This window comes from Lathamus discolor, chromosome 21 (assembly GCF_037157495.1).
Source record: "Lathamus discolor isolate bLatDis1 chromosome 21, bLatDis1.hap1, whole genome shotgun sequence".
Lineage (NCBI taxonomy): Eukaryota > Metazoa > Chordata > Aves > Psittaciformes > Psittacidae > Lathamus > Lathamus discolor.
The window spans coordinates 2506165-2524255 of NC_088904.1; the positions used below are offsets into that span (position 1 = coordinate 2506165).

At 54.1% G+C, this 18091-nt stretch overlaps 1 protein-coding gene across 11 annotated transcripts in view; it reads left to right on the forward strand.

The window, feature by feature from the left end:
• LOC136024362 (uncharacterized protein DDB_G0283697-like) overlaps positions 1 to 18091 on the forward strand; it is a 29940-nt gene that overhangs the window by 10453 nt on the left and 1396 nt on the right. For 8 of the 11 annotated variants that reach the window (XM_065699614.1, XM_065699613.1, XM_065699608.1 and 5 more), the window contains 5 exons: positions 16477 to 16523; positions 16894 to 17040; positions 17439 to 17591; positions 17675 to 17740; positions 17898 to 18031. In XM_065699614.1, the coding sequence (XP_065555686.1) occupies positions 16959 to 17040; positions 17439 to 17591; positions 17675 to 17740; positions 17898 to 18031 (435 nt within the window). In that variant the 5' untranslated portion in view covers positions 16477 to 16523; positions 16894 to 16958. Of the gene's footprint in view, positions 1 to 5518; positions 5683 to 16476; positions 16524 to 16893; positions 17041 to 17438; positions 17592 to 17674; positions 17741 to 17897; positions 18032 to 18091 lie in introns of all 11 variants that reach the window. The other 3 variants (XM_065699610.1, XM_065699616.1, XM_065699618.1) reach the window with 2 other exon arrangements.

Genomic DNA, 18091 nt, shown 5'->3' on the forward strand with positions numbered 1-18091 from the left:
GTCTATGTTTTGATGTTCTGTTGAAAACCTTCTTCAGTGGTCTGGCAAAGTGCTGCAAACTAGCACTGGTCTAAACCACTGGCTCGGTAGTATGTAGGTGGAAGGAATTTGGCAAAACCTTACTCTGCACCACAAAAATGTTGCTTAGAGATCTCCCACCAGGAGTCTGGGCCCCAGTTTAGCTCCTGTGTGCTGATCTTTGGTAAGGAACTAAGAAACTTTTTTGCAGGGGTGAAAACTGATCACTTTAAGTCTTTCTTCACACTCAGAGCTAGAGTCCTCTTGACATGGTTCCCATAAGACTGGTGGTATTGCCCCTTCAGCCCTGCCTCCACCAGCGAGCGGCAGGTTTCTGAGGATGGTGGGTTTGGTGGGCACCCCTCGGGGAAGAGGTGCCAACGGGGCTCAGAAATGATGCTGTGTCTTGAGGTGCAAGAGCAGCAAAGCTGCCAGGCACAAACTTGCACCCTGCTCTCCTGCAGGTCCCAGAGATGGCCATTTAAAACCTCTTGTAGCTGCAGAAGCCTGGAGCTCTTATTTTGGGCATATCTGTGCTATGAAAAGCAGTTGTTCTTTTCATAGCTGTGGGTAGGTTTGACACCAGAGTACAGGACATATGGGGCTCAGACCCTGTCCTCCTTCCTCCCGGGGGGATGCAGGTGATGCTCAGAGCCAGGGAGCTCCTTGCCAGTGACTGAAGGATGTTCTTCCATCTGAAAGGAGTGGGGATGCGAAGGGAATTGAGGACAAAGAGGAAAAAGCATCATGGTGAGGCTTTGCTTCATTTGGGGATCGCCTTGCTCTGCTTTAGGGCTCAGGCTTCACTCCCAGTCTCATGCCTCCAGACATGCTCAGCCCTCTTTGGGCTGTGCTGTCAGGGAGACAGTGCTGCAGATGCTCATGTTCCCTTGCTCTCCTCTGAAGCCTCTCAGCATGAACGTGGTACCAGCATCCATCCTCAGCTCTCTTGCAGGGTGCAGTGCCACTGCTGACTGGTGTTCGCACAGAGGTTGTATAGATGGATGGATGGGTGAATGCATGTATGGATAGATAGAGAAGGTGCTCTCCCATGTCCATAGGTTGGAGCTGCTGTGTCAGTGGAGGGGCTGGATCCCAGGAGAAGCCAGGCTGGCAGCACAAGGCTGAAGCAAGCACCACTGCAAAGCGGCATGGCCTTCTTTCTCCCCCATCCTCCTGTCCACATGCAGAGATGATGATGCCACACCAGCAGCACTGGGTGCTTCCCCCTAAACCATCGTGCTTGCTTTCTCTGTGCCCCTCTTCCCTCTCAAACCAGCCCATGTACCTGGGCAGGGGTGAGGCTGTGCCGGGGCTGAGTAAGGGTGACTCAGAGCCGGGTTCAGCCATCCCCTGCCCGCGCAGGGAGAGGAGCTGGAGCGGGTCCCACCTCGTGGCGTTAGCATCTCATCCCCCACTCCTCCTCCCTGTCACCCCGCACCTCGGCTCCTCGCTACCGGCGGGTGGAGCAAGACTAAACTGGTCTCTGCATGCACATTGCCTTTGTCTGGTGGGGATGAACATAAACTGCTGGAGGGAAGCATTTTAACGATGAAAACCATGCGGGGCTCAATTGTTCCCTGCATCCGTGGAAAATTACTCCTGCTCACTCTCCCCTTTTACTTGAGCAGATCCAAAACACTCTCATGGGGAGGGTGAGAGGAAGGAGGTGAATGTGCCTTTGGGGTCAGATCTGCTGCTTTATATGTATATATTTTTTCCCCTGCCTCTAAATGATTTATTCCAAAAGCCTCTCGCCTTTGTGTCATTGGGAAAAACACACAGCAATCAGCAAGCGTTTTGGGACCAGCCATTTAGATGTCACTGGGAAAAGAATAGAAATGAATCCCTGACATCCCAGCGATGCAGCCCCAGCCCCCATCCCTCCCTCCCTCCCCTTTCCATCTGGCACAAGCAAAAGCAGATGGGAGAGGTGGCTGTGGCAGAGGGTGCTGGTCCCCCTGCCCATGAGGGCTGCGGTCCAGCCCCGAACACACATCAGATGTGAGCTCTGCTGCAGCAGGGGCACTTCCCTGGGCACGGACATGGGGCACATGCTCGGGCACAGGGCGACACACTGGTCATGGGCACCACTCTGGTGCCAGTGGTCATCCCATGAACCTGCCCAGGAGCTCTGTGCATCCGTCCATCCATCCGTCCATCCATCCATCCGTCCATCCATCCATCCATCCATTCATCCATCCATTCATCCCCTCCACAGCTCTTGTCCGCTGGGGCTGACCAGGCACTCTGCTCCTGCCTTTTCCCCATGGATTTGCTTTGCCATGGTGCTCCATTTTTCTTTCTTTCTTTGCCTTTTTTAGATCCTGCCTTTTTTAACCAAAATTTCTGGCTCGTTTGCTCACTTATATCCTTGATTCATTTCCTTCTTTTTATATTTCACCCCTCCCTCTACTCCCAGTGCTGCCCAGGTTCCCTCTTTAGCTCCTGCTCTCATTCTCATTGTATTTTCTTTATTGTGATAATGTTCTCAGGTGTAAGAAAAGGCTTTTACTGGCAGGCAGGGCTGCCTGGGCTCACTGTTGTAATTCCCTGTGCAAACCCTGCCTTGCCTCACTGCTCTACATTACCCCTGTGCTCCCTTCTCCAGCCGATCCCTGTGCTGTGAGGCATGCACCAGCCCCACCAGCTGCCTCCAGTTCTCTACACTGTGGGGATGGAGATGGGAAAGCTCAGGGCAGGAACCTTCACAGGACCTGGCTCTGTGCTGGATTTGTCCCAGAAAAACAGGGAAGATGGGAACAGATGCTGTAGGTCAACTGAGAAATTGCTGCTGTTGCCAATCACAAGTGGTGGGTGCCCAGAGGAGGAAGGCAGCAGCATGGATGATGTATTGCAAAGGGAATTAAGCTAAATACATGGAAATTCTAGGCTGAGTATCGAGGAGGATTTCTGATTGAGGGATGTAGCAAATCAGTGGATCACATCTTGAGATAACAGGAAAACCTGTTGTTTGGAAGCTGAACTGAACACAGCTCTGGAAGATACTGTTATATGGTTGTGGATGGATTTAGGGTTAAACCTTGCACGAAAATGCAAAGTTCTCCCGAAAACTCACCTAGGACTTTCTACAGCCAGACTTAGCGAATTAATTACATTTCTTTTTATGTGCACAGCAAATATCATTCCCTCTATTGAGAGAAAGGGAAGCTGCAATGCAAGGTGGGGGGATTGCTCCTGGTCAGAGCCACAGCAGGTCCAGGCTCAGTGCTTGGCCTCGCTCAGTCTGTGGCTCTGCCCCAGACCCTCCTGCATGATTATCTCCAGCCTGTACACTTCAGCACCATCCTACTGCAGGAATGCAAAGGGCTGCCCTGACAGGCTGATCTTCTCTCATCTGTGGTGTGAGCTGGTGCTTATCTCCAAACATCCCCCTTGCACAGGTATTCCTGGCACCGGCAACGCTTTTTGCACCCAAGAGTCTTGGGTTGGGCTTTTTTGCATGTGTTTTTGCCTTTTTGATTTGTTTTCTTCTGCTTTGAAATCCCTCCTGTGCACCTGGTGTCATTCTGAAACATGGTGAGAGCCTTTTTCCCAAGGAGGGAGGAACAGGAGGCAGGCTGGTTTTCATAGAATCATGGAATGATTTGGATTGAAAGAACCTTAAGGCTCCTCCAGCTCCAACCCCTGCCACAGGCAGGGACCCCTTCCACTGGAGCAGCTTGCTCCAAGCCCCTGTGTCCAACCTGGCCTTGAGCACTGCCAGGGATGGGGCAGCCACAGCTTCTCTGGGCACCCTGTGCCAGCGCCTCAGCACCCTCCCAGGGAAGAGCTTCTGCCTAAGAGCTCATCTCAGTCTCCCCTCGGGCAGGTTAAAGCCGTTCCCCTTGGCCTATCCCTACAGGCCCTTGTCCAAAGCCCCTCTCCAGGTTTTCTGTACCTCCTTCAGGCACTGGATCTGCTCTAAGGTCTCTTTGGAGCCTTCTCCAGGCTGCCCCAGCCCAGCTCTCTCAGCCTGGCTCCACAGGAGAAGCTTCATCCCAGGTACTTAGCTGTGGCACTGCAGCCTGGGGCTGCCCGTGAGATGCTTCAGGGATGTGACATGAGCCACCTGATGCCACTGCAGTTCCTTTCACTCTCTAGTACTCAAATTCAGGTTTGTTGCAAAATCCTGGTTGTTCCAGTAACTGAGAGAACGAAGGGAGCTGGAAGCATCTACTTATACAATCAGGAGTCATTCCCCTCTATTCATTCCCCTCTCCTGTCATTCCCCGCTATTTGTTTCCTTCTTTTCCCCAATACTTTGAGCTTTCAGCTTTCTCTGTTGCTGCCCAGGGCTGCCCAGGACAGAAGGGAACAACATTCAAAGCATTTGTGAAACTGCAGCTGAACTCCAGTAACTCTGCAGTGACCTCCTGTCCCTTCTTAGCTCTGAATTCCTCCCCTCCTTCTTTTCCACATCAGTATTTGGGAACTGATGGACACCCCACCAAAGGCATCCCCAGCAACAGGTTTCTGTGGCTCCTAAATATTGCTCAGGGTCCTAACTCACTGGGTTTGCTCATGGTTGCTAAGAGGGCACAGGAAAGCTGGTGTGGGGAGGGAGGGCTGGAGCCAAGCTCGTCTTAGGTGTGGCTCCCAAGCCAATCTCTTTTGCAAGCAATTGCTCACTCGCCTCCCCGCTGCCTTCCCCACAAACCCAGCAGCCTCTCCCTTCTCGGTATTGGAAATGATTTCACTCAGAAATCAAGAGTCATGAAACTGAGGTCATGGGACCAGTCAGTTACATGAAGGGAAGCGATCCCACAGCATTTTTTCCGTATGAATAATACCAAGAATCCCTTTTTGGGCACACATTGCATCCTGCCACGGGCATGGTTACACCGAGAGGCTTGCACAGGGCAAGAAAGGCAGAGCCCCTCCAGGGCAACTGGAGAAAGGCTCCCTGGCAGCGGGTGGGAGCAGGGGGGTGCCACTGGTATCAATGCAAAGTAATTCTATCAGTTTCGCTGGAGTTAGACCAGAAGTTGTGTCTATGTCACGGGCATGGCAGCCTTGACAGTTTGACATCCCGGGTTAGAAGCCTGAAGGACACTTGTAATTTAAGCTAATGGCAAATTTCATGGCTGTGTGAGACCAGTGACCTTCATGCCAGAAGGCAGGAACCGGGGCAGTAGCAAGAAGAGCAGCTGGAGCAGAGTATAGGTTAGATCCTCCCGTTCTGCGCTGCTGGGAGTTCTCTCACTGTTTCCTTGCTACACCTCCACCTTCATCTCATTTCATTTGTAAACCACCCTTTGCACAGCCATTGTATCCCAAACTGGCAAAAGTTCCATGACTTTACTGCTTATGCCTTTTTCTGGCCTGCTTCTGTCCTGTAAATTAAGTCAATGATGAGCTTGGCATGAGATCTGGAAGTTTTTCCCAGCAGGATCAGTTTCTCCCCTTTAATTAAACATTACAGGTTCCTCATGAATCCTCATGCTTTTATGAAAAGCCTTACCATAGTAATTAATGGGAAATCTGTTTTGATGTGCAGATCTGGGCCCCACTTCTAACCTTGGACACAATTGCAAAGCTCCTGTAAACCATCTGACTTTACTGGATTTGCATCTTCCCTGCAACTGCAAGTCAGCGAGTGCAGCCAGGCTGAGCAGGCAGCGCCACTGCTCCCGAGCCTGACAGCATGGACCCTTCCTCCAGGCAGGTTTTGAAACCCTTTCCCAACACACGTCTTCACTTGTCACCTACTGCATCCCATGGCAGTGAGGCCCATGACTCCCTTATGTGTCTGGACCTTTGCTGGTTTTCAGCCTGTCACTTGCTAGTTAACATCTGGGACCCCAGTTTTTGTGCTTTGTGAATTGGAGAGTAACTTCTCTCTCTTCAGAGCTCTCTCAGGTTTCTGTCTCTCTTCCAAGCTGACATTTTCCTGCTTCCATCTTTCCTCATGTGGAAGCTCTGCCATATGCACTGTTTGCTCCCACACCCAGCCCTTCATCTCACATACCTGTGTCGTTTCAGAGGTGGCCTGAGCTGCTGTCAGCAGTCAAGATATGGGTGCACAGGGGATACCTGCAAACACAGGATGAGTTTTTCTAGCATCAACTCTGCACCAGTCACAGCAGCTCCCTAAGGTGCCTTTTTGCTGTCGTAAACCCTGAGCTGACATTTGCACAGTTACATCCACAGTGACTCTAAGATCTCTGAGCAGTGTTAGCTCATTAGAACAAGGCCAGAGGAGGCCATGGGGATGCTGCGAGGGCTGGAGCAGCTCTGCTCTGGAGCCAGGCTGAGGGAGCTGGGCTGGGGCAGCCTGGAGAAGAGAAGGCTCCTGAAGGGGAGACCTGAGAGCAACTCCAGTGCCTAAAGGGGCTGCAGGAAACCTGGAGAGGGGCTTGGGACAAGGGCCTGTAGGGACAGGCCAAGGGGAATGGCTTGAACCTGCCCGAGGGGAGACTGAGATGAGCTCTTAGGGAGAAGCTTTTCCCTGTGAGGGTGCTGAGGCGCTGGCACAGGGTGCCCAGAGAAGCTGTGGCTGCCCCATCCCTGGCAGTGCTCAAGGCCAGGTTGGACACAGGGGCTTGGAGCAAGCTGCTCCAGTGGAAGGGGTCCCTGCCCGTGGCAGGGGTTGGAGCTGGAGGAGCTTTAATGACCCTTCCAGTCCAAATCATTCAATGACTCTATGATTCATTTATGCCTCTTATTGCAATAGGTTATTGCTTTTTAAAGAACCACAGTGTACATGATCATGCTGTCTGGCACCCCACCCCTCTTACTAACAACCACAGAGAGCACTGACCAGCAAAAGGTAAACTGGAAGGAAGGATCAATGTCCCCAGCATGGATGTTTTGAGTCTTTTGAGTGGAATAGGGAGATGAAGGTCCACACATCTGCATGGGCAGGCAGAACTCCTTCATGCAATGCCCATGTCAGCAGCAAGGCTCCATCTCTCCTTCCTACACCCTGCCCAAGGCACCCTGCTTGTCCCCAGCAAGAACCTAAAGGGTAGTGGGGAGGGGGGTAAAGGACAGAAATTGCTAGGAAAGCTCCTCCGGTTCCTTGGGCACAGCAGAAGTCATCCCATGGGATGGTTTGAGCAACACCAAATTTCAGCTGCTGTCCTGGTGCCTTGTGCCACGCGCCAGCACGATGCTGTGGTCCAGAGACAAGTCAAGTGTGTATCACTGGGGTGGGATGGTTTCAGACGTCTTCTCGGGGGGTGTCTAAAAGTTGTTTTAAAAACCAAAACCAAACCAAAGCTCTTTGCAGTGTTAGCTTATGTAAAGCATCTGCTTGGCAGGGACAACCACACACGTCCAATCCCAATGTGGGTGTCAGATCATTTCCATCCCTTTTCAATATCGTTTTTTTTTGCCCGTTATTCCCACTGCTCTGCCTACTTAGTCCTATTTATAGAGCACCTTTCATTGGAGTCTGTAGGCTTTTAACCTTTATTCTTGGAAAATTATTCACTTCTTGGACCTGCCGTGGAGCAATTACTCACCAAAGCTCCTCCCCAGCCTGACTTTAAAAGAAATTCCCACGAGGCAGCCCAGAGCTCCAAACCAAACCCCGGCTCTGCCCTGTGCCGCGACCTGCCTCGGCTTGTCCCGCAGTTCTCAGCCTGGCTCTGTTGTTCATTCACCTGCAGAGATGCTTTGCTGCCTTTGATGCTTCTCCAATGAGCTCATTCACCTCCAAGTACAGGAGGTACAAACAGGAGTACAAAACACTCCAAATGGGCTGATTGGTTTCTCCAGGCTTCTTCCTCATTCTCTTGCTCATCACCTGCTTCTGTCTCTGGTCCTGGTGACTGTAGGAGAGAAGAGCCCAGCGGTGACTGTAGAGCACTTTGGGGGTGGTTGGTCTCCCAGATGTGGATTGTTTCTGTGGGCATGGAACAGGGGGGGTTGCTTCTTTGCCCCCACCAGCATTTCTGTAACACCCCGTTGCAATATGCAGGGTTGGAAAATAGCAGTGGGTTGTTCAAAGGTGCATGTTCTACCTGGTTTCCAGTAGGGTGTGGAGTCCATCCAACACTGCAAGAGGCCAATAGGGATGGAGATGATTCTTCTACCCCACATCTGTGGAGGGGCAGAGGTAGCTGAAGGGAAAGTGTCTTCTGCTCTCCCTGCTTTTGCTGTTAAAATACCTGCATGTCTAGAATATGGAATCGGCTGCGTCACTGCAGAGTCCTGAGGCTGACCTGGACACCATGCTCTGTTGTGATGAGATGTGGCTCCTTCCTGAGATACAGAGAGGCCTGAGCATAGCAAACATCATGTTTGGAGATGGGGGCTGCTGGTGCTGAGACTCCTGCAGCATTTCCTATGGGAAGAAAACCCTCATGGTTTTGAATGGCTAATTTGGGGCCTAACGTGGGGCTTGAGGAGGAAATTCTTTCAGGCTGTTGTTTGCATTTCACTGGAACAAAAAAAAACCCCAGAGCAGAAGGGCTCAGCTGGCTTTGCTTTCCTGCCTCCCAATGAGAGGCAGGCTGGGCACATGTGGGGCGAGGAGGAGGGAGGGGAACTGGTGAAGCTATGGGTAGTCGTGTTTAAACATTTGTCTTGGAGCTGTCTCCCAGGCGTTTGCATCCCTTTAATGAGCTTCCCTCCTGCCCCCGAGACACCACTCGAGGGCAGCCACGCTTCAAAGTCAAATCCCTGCCCCAGAGCTGGAAAAGGACAAGGCAAATCCCTGCCAGCTGCTGTGCCTGGGGTCTTCTTCCTAGGATGGAGCCTACACCTGGATCCGAGTCCCTGGTCCCTTAGTTGGGTTGTACAACCAAAGTCACACCATCTTCAGCGGTCACTGGAGGAGCCCTTAGACAAGAGATAGAATCATAGAATCATAGCATAGTTAGGGTTGGAAGGGACCTCAAGATCATCTACTTCCAACCCCCCTGCCATGGACAGGGACACCTCGCACAGATGCAAGGGTACAGCTTGGCTGGCGGGGACACTGAGCACCTTGCTGCTGGGAGAAGGCTGTGGAGCCGCTCATCTCCTGCTCTTCTTCCCACTCACACACCAGTGTTGCCATTCTTTAGGAATTCCATCACCACTTGAAATAGCTGTTACTACCGGAGCCTGCAGGCTCCTGCCTCAGTCCTTGCCGGCTGCGCACGCAAGCAAACATCGGCACGCTGCCATTTCCCGAGCGTGTCCCTGCACCTACCTGCCCCATTTCATTCCTTTGTGCCTTTTTGCCAAGAAATACCAGACTGGTGGCGTAGACGATCATGGGAACTAATTCAATCTGTGCCAAGCTCCGCTGCTGTGATCCAAGGCGTGATCACGGAGGGCTCCGTCCTGGCCCAAAACATGGCACAGGCTGCTGAAACCGGAGGGAGAAGGAGGTTGTTTGGTTTCTTTGGGAGGGAAAAGAGTCAGGACAAGCCCCAGTGCTCACATCCCCATGTGGTATGGCTGAGAAAACAGCATAAAAAGCAGGGCAGTGCTGCAGGCTGGATGATTGCTTAACTCGGGAGGTGGAGGTTCCTGTCCAAGTCCCTTCAAAGACCTTGCCCCAGCCAAGTGTGCAGGAGCCCCTGTGCATTCAAGGCTCCTTCTTGAATCTTCTGCTGTGTCATTCATTCAGCAATTCTGCCTAAGCTTGTATTAATCGTGGCAAGTTGGTGATTGCAGCCTGGCTTTTCCACGACATTTGTTTTCTTCTGGTGATGGCAGCGAGCTGTGAATGAGCATCAGTCCCAAACACAGGCCCTTTTGATATCAAAGAGCCACAGCTCCGTAATTTCCTCATCAATCTAGCATAACCCCATGGATTCAGAGAAGCTGCCTTGGATTTACAACAGCAACACTCCTCCTGGCCTGCAACAAAACGTCTCAGGCAAGAAGGATAAAGGCTTTAATGAACCAGCCACTGCCCTCCTGCAGGAAAACCAGAAAGGGACAGATTGTGACCACTGTGATATTATCCCCAGGCTGTTCCAGCATCCCTTACCCAAAGCTTCACTTCCCCCTTAAGCTCCTTTTGCCTCAGTTTCCCCTCATGGGGCTGTTTCAGACTCATAGAGCAACAACCCCCACCAGTGGCCCTTTGAGGGGCAAACATTTCCCCATTCCCAGATGGCACTTCCAAGGACTGTTCGCTTGAAATGTCCTGTTCAAACACAGTCAAGTACTTGTATTCTCCTCGGAGGTACCAGCAGCTGTAAAACTTCAAAGACAATGATGATTAGCCCTAAGCAGTGCAGGGCTGTGAGAAAATGGATCATGGAACAATTACTGAAAGCAGCCGAGATTTAAAGTAGCATTTAATGGGATCCAGCATCTTCTGTTTCCACTGACCTGAATGCTGCTCCTTCTGCCAGGCAAAGGGAGTGAAAACCTCCGAGATTTGTAACTCCGAGTATTTAGGTCACACGTGGATTAAAGTGTGATCAGCTCTGGCTTTAATGTAGAGCTGCTCTGAATACCTAGAGATCATAGAGGGATCAGTGCTGCCAACGACTCAGCGAGGTGCTGGGGTTCTGAGGTGGGTTACGGGTGTTACTCATCCATGTGTGATCCCAGTGACTGTGCTGAGAGCCATGGGCTGGAGCCTTTCCCATGAGGGGATCGCTGCTTGCAGCCCATCCCTGTGCCGTGCTCATCCCAGCTCACACACGGATGGCACAGCAAGGAAGGACACGCAGGGCAGAAGGGGCGTCCCACACCCTTTCTGTTGCCTCTTCCGCTCTTTGTGAAGCTTATTTCATAGAATCACAGATTGTTTGGGTTGGAAAGGACCTTGAGATCATCCAGTTCCAAACCCCTCTGACATGGGCAGCTCTACCCAGCCCCACTGCAGTGCCTGGTGGTGTGAAGCCACAGGAACATCCAGCTTCCAAAGTGCTCCAGGCTTTCAGTTAGTTGCACCTCCACAAGGAGATTGCTCAGCTCAACGTATCTAATGTTTGCTGTGATAATAGATCTTAATTTGACAGGAGAAGCACAGCTGGCAGAGAGAAGACATCGCTTCCTGTAACTTCCTAATCACTTCTTCGTAATGCCCGTACCTGTAAAGCTCTATGGTTCTTGCAATCACATGGGGAAATGATCTCTCTGGTTGACACCGATGTGCTGCTACCTCGAGGTAAGGAGGCAGCAGCTGTGTTTCAACACACAACCATTGCACAACCGTTCAGGATGGGAAGAGCTGATGTATGCTGGATCCAACTGAAAGAGGAAATTTGGGTCAGCAGAATATTGTTGTCAGTGCTGGGACGTGGCCAGGTTGCTATGGGGACATTTGTGCCTTTCAGGTTTTGATCCTGCAAGGAATCTGGATGCTCTTTCACCCCATTTCCCTGAGAAATGGTGTTTCTGTGATCCTCTCATCCAGCCGCCAGCCCTGCTCCCCCTCTCCGATCGCATCTCAGCCCAGTGGCAACCTCCAACCACATCTAAGAGAAGGGTGGAGTGCTCCAAGACATGAAGCATCTACAACAAGCCCGTGCAATGCCTGGCCTGAGCGCCACGTGCATCTCCAGTATTTGTTTGGTGCTGGTGCTGCCAGGCAGCACGTTGTGGCAGCAGGAAAGGGGGGAACTCACTTGTGTAGCACTGGATGAGCTGGTGCCCACTGCTACCCACAGCACTGTGAAGGGTTGATGCCAGCATGGAAGCGATGGGGCTCTTGCTGAAGCAGGGGCCAACCTACAGAGAAAGGCTTTGCCCAGAGAACCTATGCTGTGCAGGTAACATCCAAATTCTCATCTTTAAAATCAAAAACCCAACCCAGCCCATGTGAGGGGTTAGAAGATGAAAGCTTCAAGGCCCGGAAGCGTGGTTTTGATTCCCAGGCTTTGGGAATCTGAGCAGGTCTGGTGGAGCCAGGGATGAAATCCGGGGGGCAGACCCACAGCCAGGCCAGGGAGTCGGTGGGCTGAGAGCCAGGACAGTGAGAAACCCACCTGCACAACCAGCTTAAGCTTTTGCCTCCCCCTGTACCTGTGGCAGGAGGAGATGGAGTCGAGCTGGGGCTGCCATAGCAATAAGGACTCTGGGGAGATTGGGAATTGCACAGGGAAAAGCAAAATTCATCCCCAGAACTAACCTGTGCCAAAAATAATCAGTGACTAATTTAATGTCTTTATGATTGCCTTTTAGCTGCAAGTTATTAAAGACAGGGAGAAAGAAGATTATGTCTTGGTGGGAGGATAAATGAGTGTTGCCATAGAAGCAAGGGGATGAAGGGATGCTGAAGCACAGCTCCGTCCATGTGGACCGCAAGCCACAAAGCCATGGCAGAGCGTCGGGGGTGGCTGGTGCGCTGTGGCCAGATGCATCCCTGTGTATCCAAGGCAAGCTGACAGCCTGGGAAGTCAGGAAAGAGAGATTCGTGTTATCAAGCCAAAGCCAGAGAGTCAATATTTAGCCTGGACACAGAGCACAGCCCATGTGCAGCCGAGCCTCCATCCGTCACCAGCAGCTTTCTCCCCTCCTGGTCTCACAGCAGATCGTGTTTCCCCCTCTCCAAGCCAACCCCATCCCAGAGACGCTTTTATCAGTCTCAGGGCAAGGGAGAAGCCTGGGTTTGGGAGGGGGTTGAAGGAATTAGGAAAGAATTTGCCTCTGGGAATCTCTTTCCTCCATCTGCCTGGGATAAATTGGCCGATGGAGGCTTTGCAGCTTGGTAGGAAGCTGCTCAGAGTTAAACATGTGGAGGCAAAAAGACTTCTGGCCCTTCCCCACTGCAGGAACTGCATGTTGAAAGGTCCTGGAAAGGGTGAGGAGCTCTCCCTGTCCTGTGGCCCCATGCAGGGACCAAGTGAGAGGACTTTTTCCCTGAGCGCTGTGCATGCAGATGTTTTCCATTCAAACCCAGGTTCTTTCCCGGAAGGATCAGCTCACCCACGGGAGGCAGGAGAAAGCTTAAGAGCCTGCAAGCTCATGGGAAACATGATTGACTGGGAGAAGAGGGGGGTTTTATTTGGCCTGTTAATGATCTGCTTTCATTACGTCTCTATAAAGCAAGCATGCCTTGCCTGTTAACAGCCCTGTCCTTACTGGAGTGGGAATGAACTCGGAAAAAACTCCCCTTGGCGTGTGTGTCTGCAGCCCTAGCATGGTGTGGGGGCCATGTTTACAGCTCCATCCCTCTCTCCATCTGCATTCAGCTTCTGCAGCATGTTATTTACACTGCAGCAGGGTTCATGGCGTGCTGGGTCCTGCCTCTGCCAAAGGGGGGGAATCCCTGCCCTGGAAAGCAGACAACTGCTCCCAAGTTCATTTGCTGCATGGTCTTAAAGCAGGACCATGGCACAGTCCCACCGGCTGTCCAGAGCCCTGGGAAAAGGCTGCATCCCCTCGGGGATGCCAGTGCCCAGTTTATTGCTCCTTTAGATCTTGCAATCAGAGACCTTTCACACCTCTGCTGAATGAAAATGGCAATACTGCGGACATGAAATGTCACAAATTCAGGGCTTTTTTAATCCTGAAGCCTTTCAGAAGTGGCTCTCCATAAGAGAGATGCTCCATAAGCCGGATGCCTCCACGATGTGCCAGGCTGGTACGGGTAAGGACCATCTGGGTAATCTTGCACCCAGTGGTCCTTTCCAGCTCCCCAAAAGAGAGATGCTTCACCTCCTCACCACCTCCCATGACAGGGAAGCTGCAGTGAGGACCACATCCTTCCCTGCGTCCCCAAGAGGTGCCTGTGGCTGTGGGACTCCTGGGGACTTGGCTGTAGGAACTGGTAGCACAGGGAAATCAGAGGGATCGGAGAGCAGAAACCCACCGGCAAAAGGTGGTTTCCACCAGCGTTGCTGATCCCAGGGGATTGCTCCTCCTCAGCTGCACCTTCTTAACCGTGCCAGGCAGGTTTCTGCTCAGCCTCTGCATCCCCAGCACCCATGTCTCTAACCCAGGATGAGGAGCAAACTGCCCCTTCTCCCTTCTTTGTGCTCCCCAGGGGGGCTCAGAGGGACAAGTGATGCCCCAGATGCCCTCGAGAGCTGCATCCCCCCCCAGCCTCACTAAGCAGCCCCTGCTCTCAGTGCCTGGGGCTAAACTGCCTTTTGTGGGGCTGCAGCAGGGTGGGTGCTCGGCCTCCCGGTGATTGGGTGCTATTTTGCTCCGGCACCGTTGGGCAGCTGTTGCTGTATATTACCCCAGAGAGCCGGGGCCAGCCGGGGTTGGAGGCAGAGCAGCGCTGGTGGCCAGCCCCAGGTAGGACTTTTGGTGGCTTTTAACCCTTTTGGTGGGACGTGGGGCAGCCCATGGGCACAGCCCATGAGGAAGCACTCAGCCCAGTGGATCCAGGGCCCCGGGGGCTTGTCCCGGTGCTGCCATTCCAGTGTGCACAGGGAGAGCAGCGCGCGAGAGGGGACTATTTTTGGAAGTTTCTTTGATGTGAGTCAGCGCTTGAAGCACCCTCAGGAGCTTGTACAGGATCGGTCCCGGTGACAGCAGAGCAGAGCTCGGTATTTGTTGAGTACCTGCAATTTCGGACATTTAGGAGAGGATCTCGCATGTGGAGCGTGTGTCCAGGGGAGCGGGAGCACAGCAGGAGTGAGGGAAGGGATGGATGGGTCGAGCTGTTGTATGGGATGTCAGTGTGAGCCAAGGGCTGGAGCTGGGCTCTGGGGCTGTGGGCAAAATGTCTCTGGCATCAGTGGCATTCCCTGCTCTGCTTGCCATAGGCAGTGGCTGTATGCTGGGAACTGGTCCGATAGGAAGCCTGTTCCCCTAAGTGACATGCTGGCTGGGGATGAGGATCCCATGTGGGCTGTAGAGCCCCGAAACGCACCCATCTCCTGCCAGGGCATGGACCCCATCTCCCATCAGGAGAGGGACAGACCCAGACACGGAGCCAGTCAGCTCTGGGGCTGAGTTAATGCCTGTGGTGTGCTTGGCACAAGGGGTGGGTGTCTGTGTGCCCAGGCACAGCGTGGCTGTCACTGTCACAGAGCCCTGCAGCCATGGCAGCAAAGCTTCTGAATGTGCCCTGGGGTTGGAGGTGGTTTGGGCTCCTCCACTCAGGTGATGCCCTAGGGATGGAGGCACCATCCCAGCACCCCACGATGGGAGTTGAGCTCCGATGAGGGTTGGGGACCACAGCAAGGATGTGGTGGGACGCTGTGTGCTGTAGGACGCTGCTGCCCAGCACCGGGGCTGCTGCCCGCTTGTTTTATCCCTCTTGGTTTAGTGACATGGCAGCAGGTCCCAGTGAGGAGAAGGACTTGGGATGCCCCGAGGCCACCAATGAGCTTCCCCGGGCTGGTGGGGATCACTCAGAGGCAGCCAAGGAAGGACAGGAGCAAAGGTACCTTGTGCTCACCGCAAGGCAGTGGCCAGGAGGTGCCAAATGGGGGGCTCAGCCTGGCAGAGGTGGCTTTTTGTGGCACCATCAACTCTTGGGGCGACGATGGGCATCAAGGGGCACCTGCGTGGTGCTGGCCCTGCAGGGATGTCGGCAGCAGCCAGGGTGAAGAGCACAGAGGCTTGTGCCCTCCTTCATCTTCCTTGCGTTCATCTTTGTGAATTGCCGTGCGTGCCAAAAACACATCAAGGACTTGGGGGAAAAAGCTCTGCAAGGAAAAGTTCTCTGTGCTTTCATCAGGGCTGGGAGCCCTCCAAGCCAACACAGCAGAGAAAGGACCAGACTCGCTATCACTAGAACAAAACCAAAGGCTTTGGTTCTTCCCAGCCAAGAAGTTTCCTCTTACTCCTTTGTTTTGCTTCCTGTGTCTTAGATTTCATCTTGGGAACTGGTGTCTTTTCTGCACATGGGTGAAAATAAACTGAATCTGGCTCAAAGGGGAACAAAAACTTCCTCCTTCTGGTGAGGACTTGCAAGGATACGGCAGCCAGATCTCAGCACAGAGAGGGCTGTGCTCAGAGATGCCAAGGACTGAGGCCACTTGGTGCTGGGACCTTGTTGGTGCATCCTCGACCCAGGGGCAGAGAAGAGCCCGAGGAGCCCAGCACGTTCCCATTGCATCGAACCACTGCAGAGTCCCGGGGATGCTCTGGTTTTCTCTCCCATTTAGGAAGAGCCCCAAGAGCCATCCCTGTGCTTCATGGGTGACTTGAGGTCTTCTTTGAGGTCTGGGTACTCCATGGTACCTGGAGCTTGTCCTGCTCTCTAGGCTACGGCCAGAGCTGCCTCCAGCCACGTGTTTCCAGGGTGCCTGTGGGATGTCTGTCCCCGCTGTGCGCCTTGGCAGGGGCTGTCACCACCCCCTTTGGCTGCAGCTCCCTTGGGATATCCAGGACGGTGACGTTTTGGGCTCAGCAGCCGCAGACCTGCCCAGTGCTCCGCTTACACCCCGACTGCTCCAGCTGCTGCCACGATGGCCAAGGGGCTTTCTGCCTGTCTTCCGAAACCTCCCTCCAGTGTCCTGTCTAATCCCGGCCAGGATGTCCCCTCTCTGCGGGCTGGTGGGTGGCAGCGGGACGACCACACACCCCCAGCCCCTGGCCATCGCTACCTCCCCAAACCCCCCGCCTATTGAGCCACATTGTGCTTGTCTTTAACAGATGCTGACGCGCTGGTGAGCAGTGACGGGGAGAGCAGCAGAGCCCATGTAAGTGCGCAGTGTCGCGGGGCTGGGGGCTTCGGGGGGGGCTGTCCCACAAGCGCCATCCAGGAGGGCTCTGCAGGGCACATCCCGGTGTCACCGAAGGCTGCATCCTGCAGTTGTCACTTGCACTGATCCCTGCCGGTGGCAGCTCTCCCTTATGGCACCGATGACAGCAGCCAGCAGCCAGCCTGGCCACCATAGCCCCTGACCCCAAGCAGCCCCAAACACAGACCCCAGCGCATCGTGCGCTCCCTGTTCTCCCTGCACAGACGTGCTCCATGTCCCCATCCCACCCCACCACGCTGCTTGCTTTCCCCATGGGGGCCCTGTGATGCTCTGGCACCCCCAGCCACGCTCACACCCCTCCCCGCAGGGGCTAGAGGAGGAGGCAAGGACCCGGCTTGGTGTGAGCAGGATCTGGACGAGCCTGAGCTGAGCATGCCCGAGCCAGCGCCGCTCGGCGTGGACAAGAAGCGGGCGGAGAAGGTGGGAGCCAAAGGCAGCGCTGCCAGCCCTCCAGGTAGGTGTGCAGGAAAGCCTTTCTCTGCCCCTAAATGGTCAGCCTGGCCCCAACGGTATCAACTCCTCCTCCTCTCTGCCCTGCCCAAATCTGCTGCTGGAGGGGGGGTGGGTTGAGCAGCAGAGCCAGGAGCATGGGCAGAGGTATTCCCGCTTGAGACCCCGGGTGCTGTGGCACTGCCAGGGCCCAAACACTGTGGATTCAGCCCCCACGACCCTTTTTTCCCCATCTCCTCAGTGCAGACACCTTTCTGTGCTGGTCTCTGCAGCTCCTGCCCCTGCACCTGCCCTGGATGGGCTGTGCAGGAGCGTGTTAAGAGCCCTTCCCACCGCACAGCCCAGAGCCCTTTGGTGCTTCCCAGCTCTCCCTGTAACTCTGCTTTTCCTTGTGGTCCCCAGTCCCCAAGAGCCTCCCCGTGCAGAGGAAGGTGGAGCCCCCCAGCCTGGACCCCGCGGAGGAGCCGCTCCTCTGGGAAGGGCTCACCCTCAACAAGTGCATCCTCGTGGCCTCCGTCGTTGCCCTGCTCAGCGTCACCTTCCAGGTGCTTCAAGGTGAGCTGGGAGCCGGACGGAGAGGGACGGGGTGGTCGGACCCTGCTGCCACCTCCTGCCTCCTCTCCCCTCCTCTCTTCCAGCTCCATGCTCCAGGGAGGGAGTCAGCCGTGGCAGGCAGGACCCGCCACCACCTCCTCCCCTTCACGGTGGGTTCGGATGCTCTGTGCTGCCCTGATCCCCTGGGTCCAGCCCAAGATGGGGCCGTGTCCCAGGGTGGGGTGGCCCTGGGACCCCATGTCTGGGACATGACACCCAAACAGCCCCATCCCCTGCTGATGGTGGTCTGTCCCCTTCCCGTCACAGAGGTGGTCACCATCAAGGAAGAAGAGGTCCAGGAAGTGGTGACTGCCAAACCCATCCAGCCGGAGAGCATCATGTTGGAGGATGATGATGACGATGATGACAGTGATGATGACAGTGATGCTGACAGCAACCTGGTACGGGTCTGGGTTGGGGGGGGTGAGCATCTTTAGATACCTCCTAGGGAGGGGAGGGAG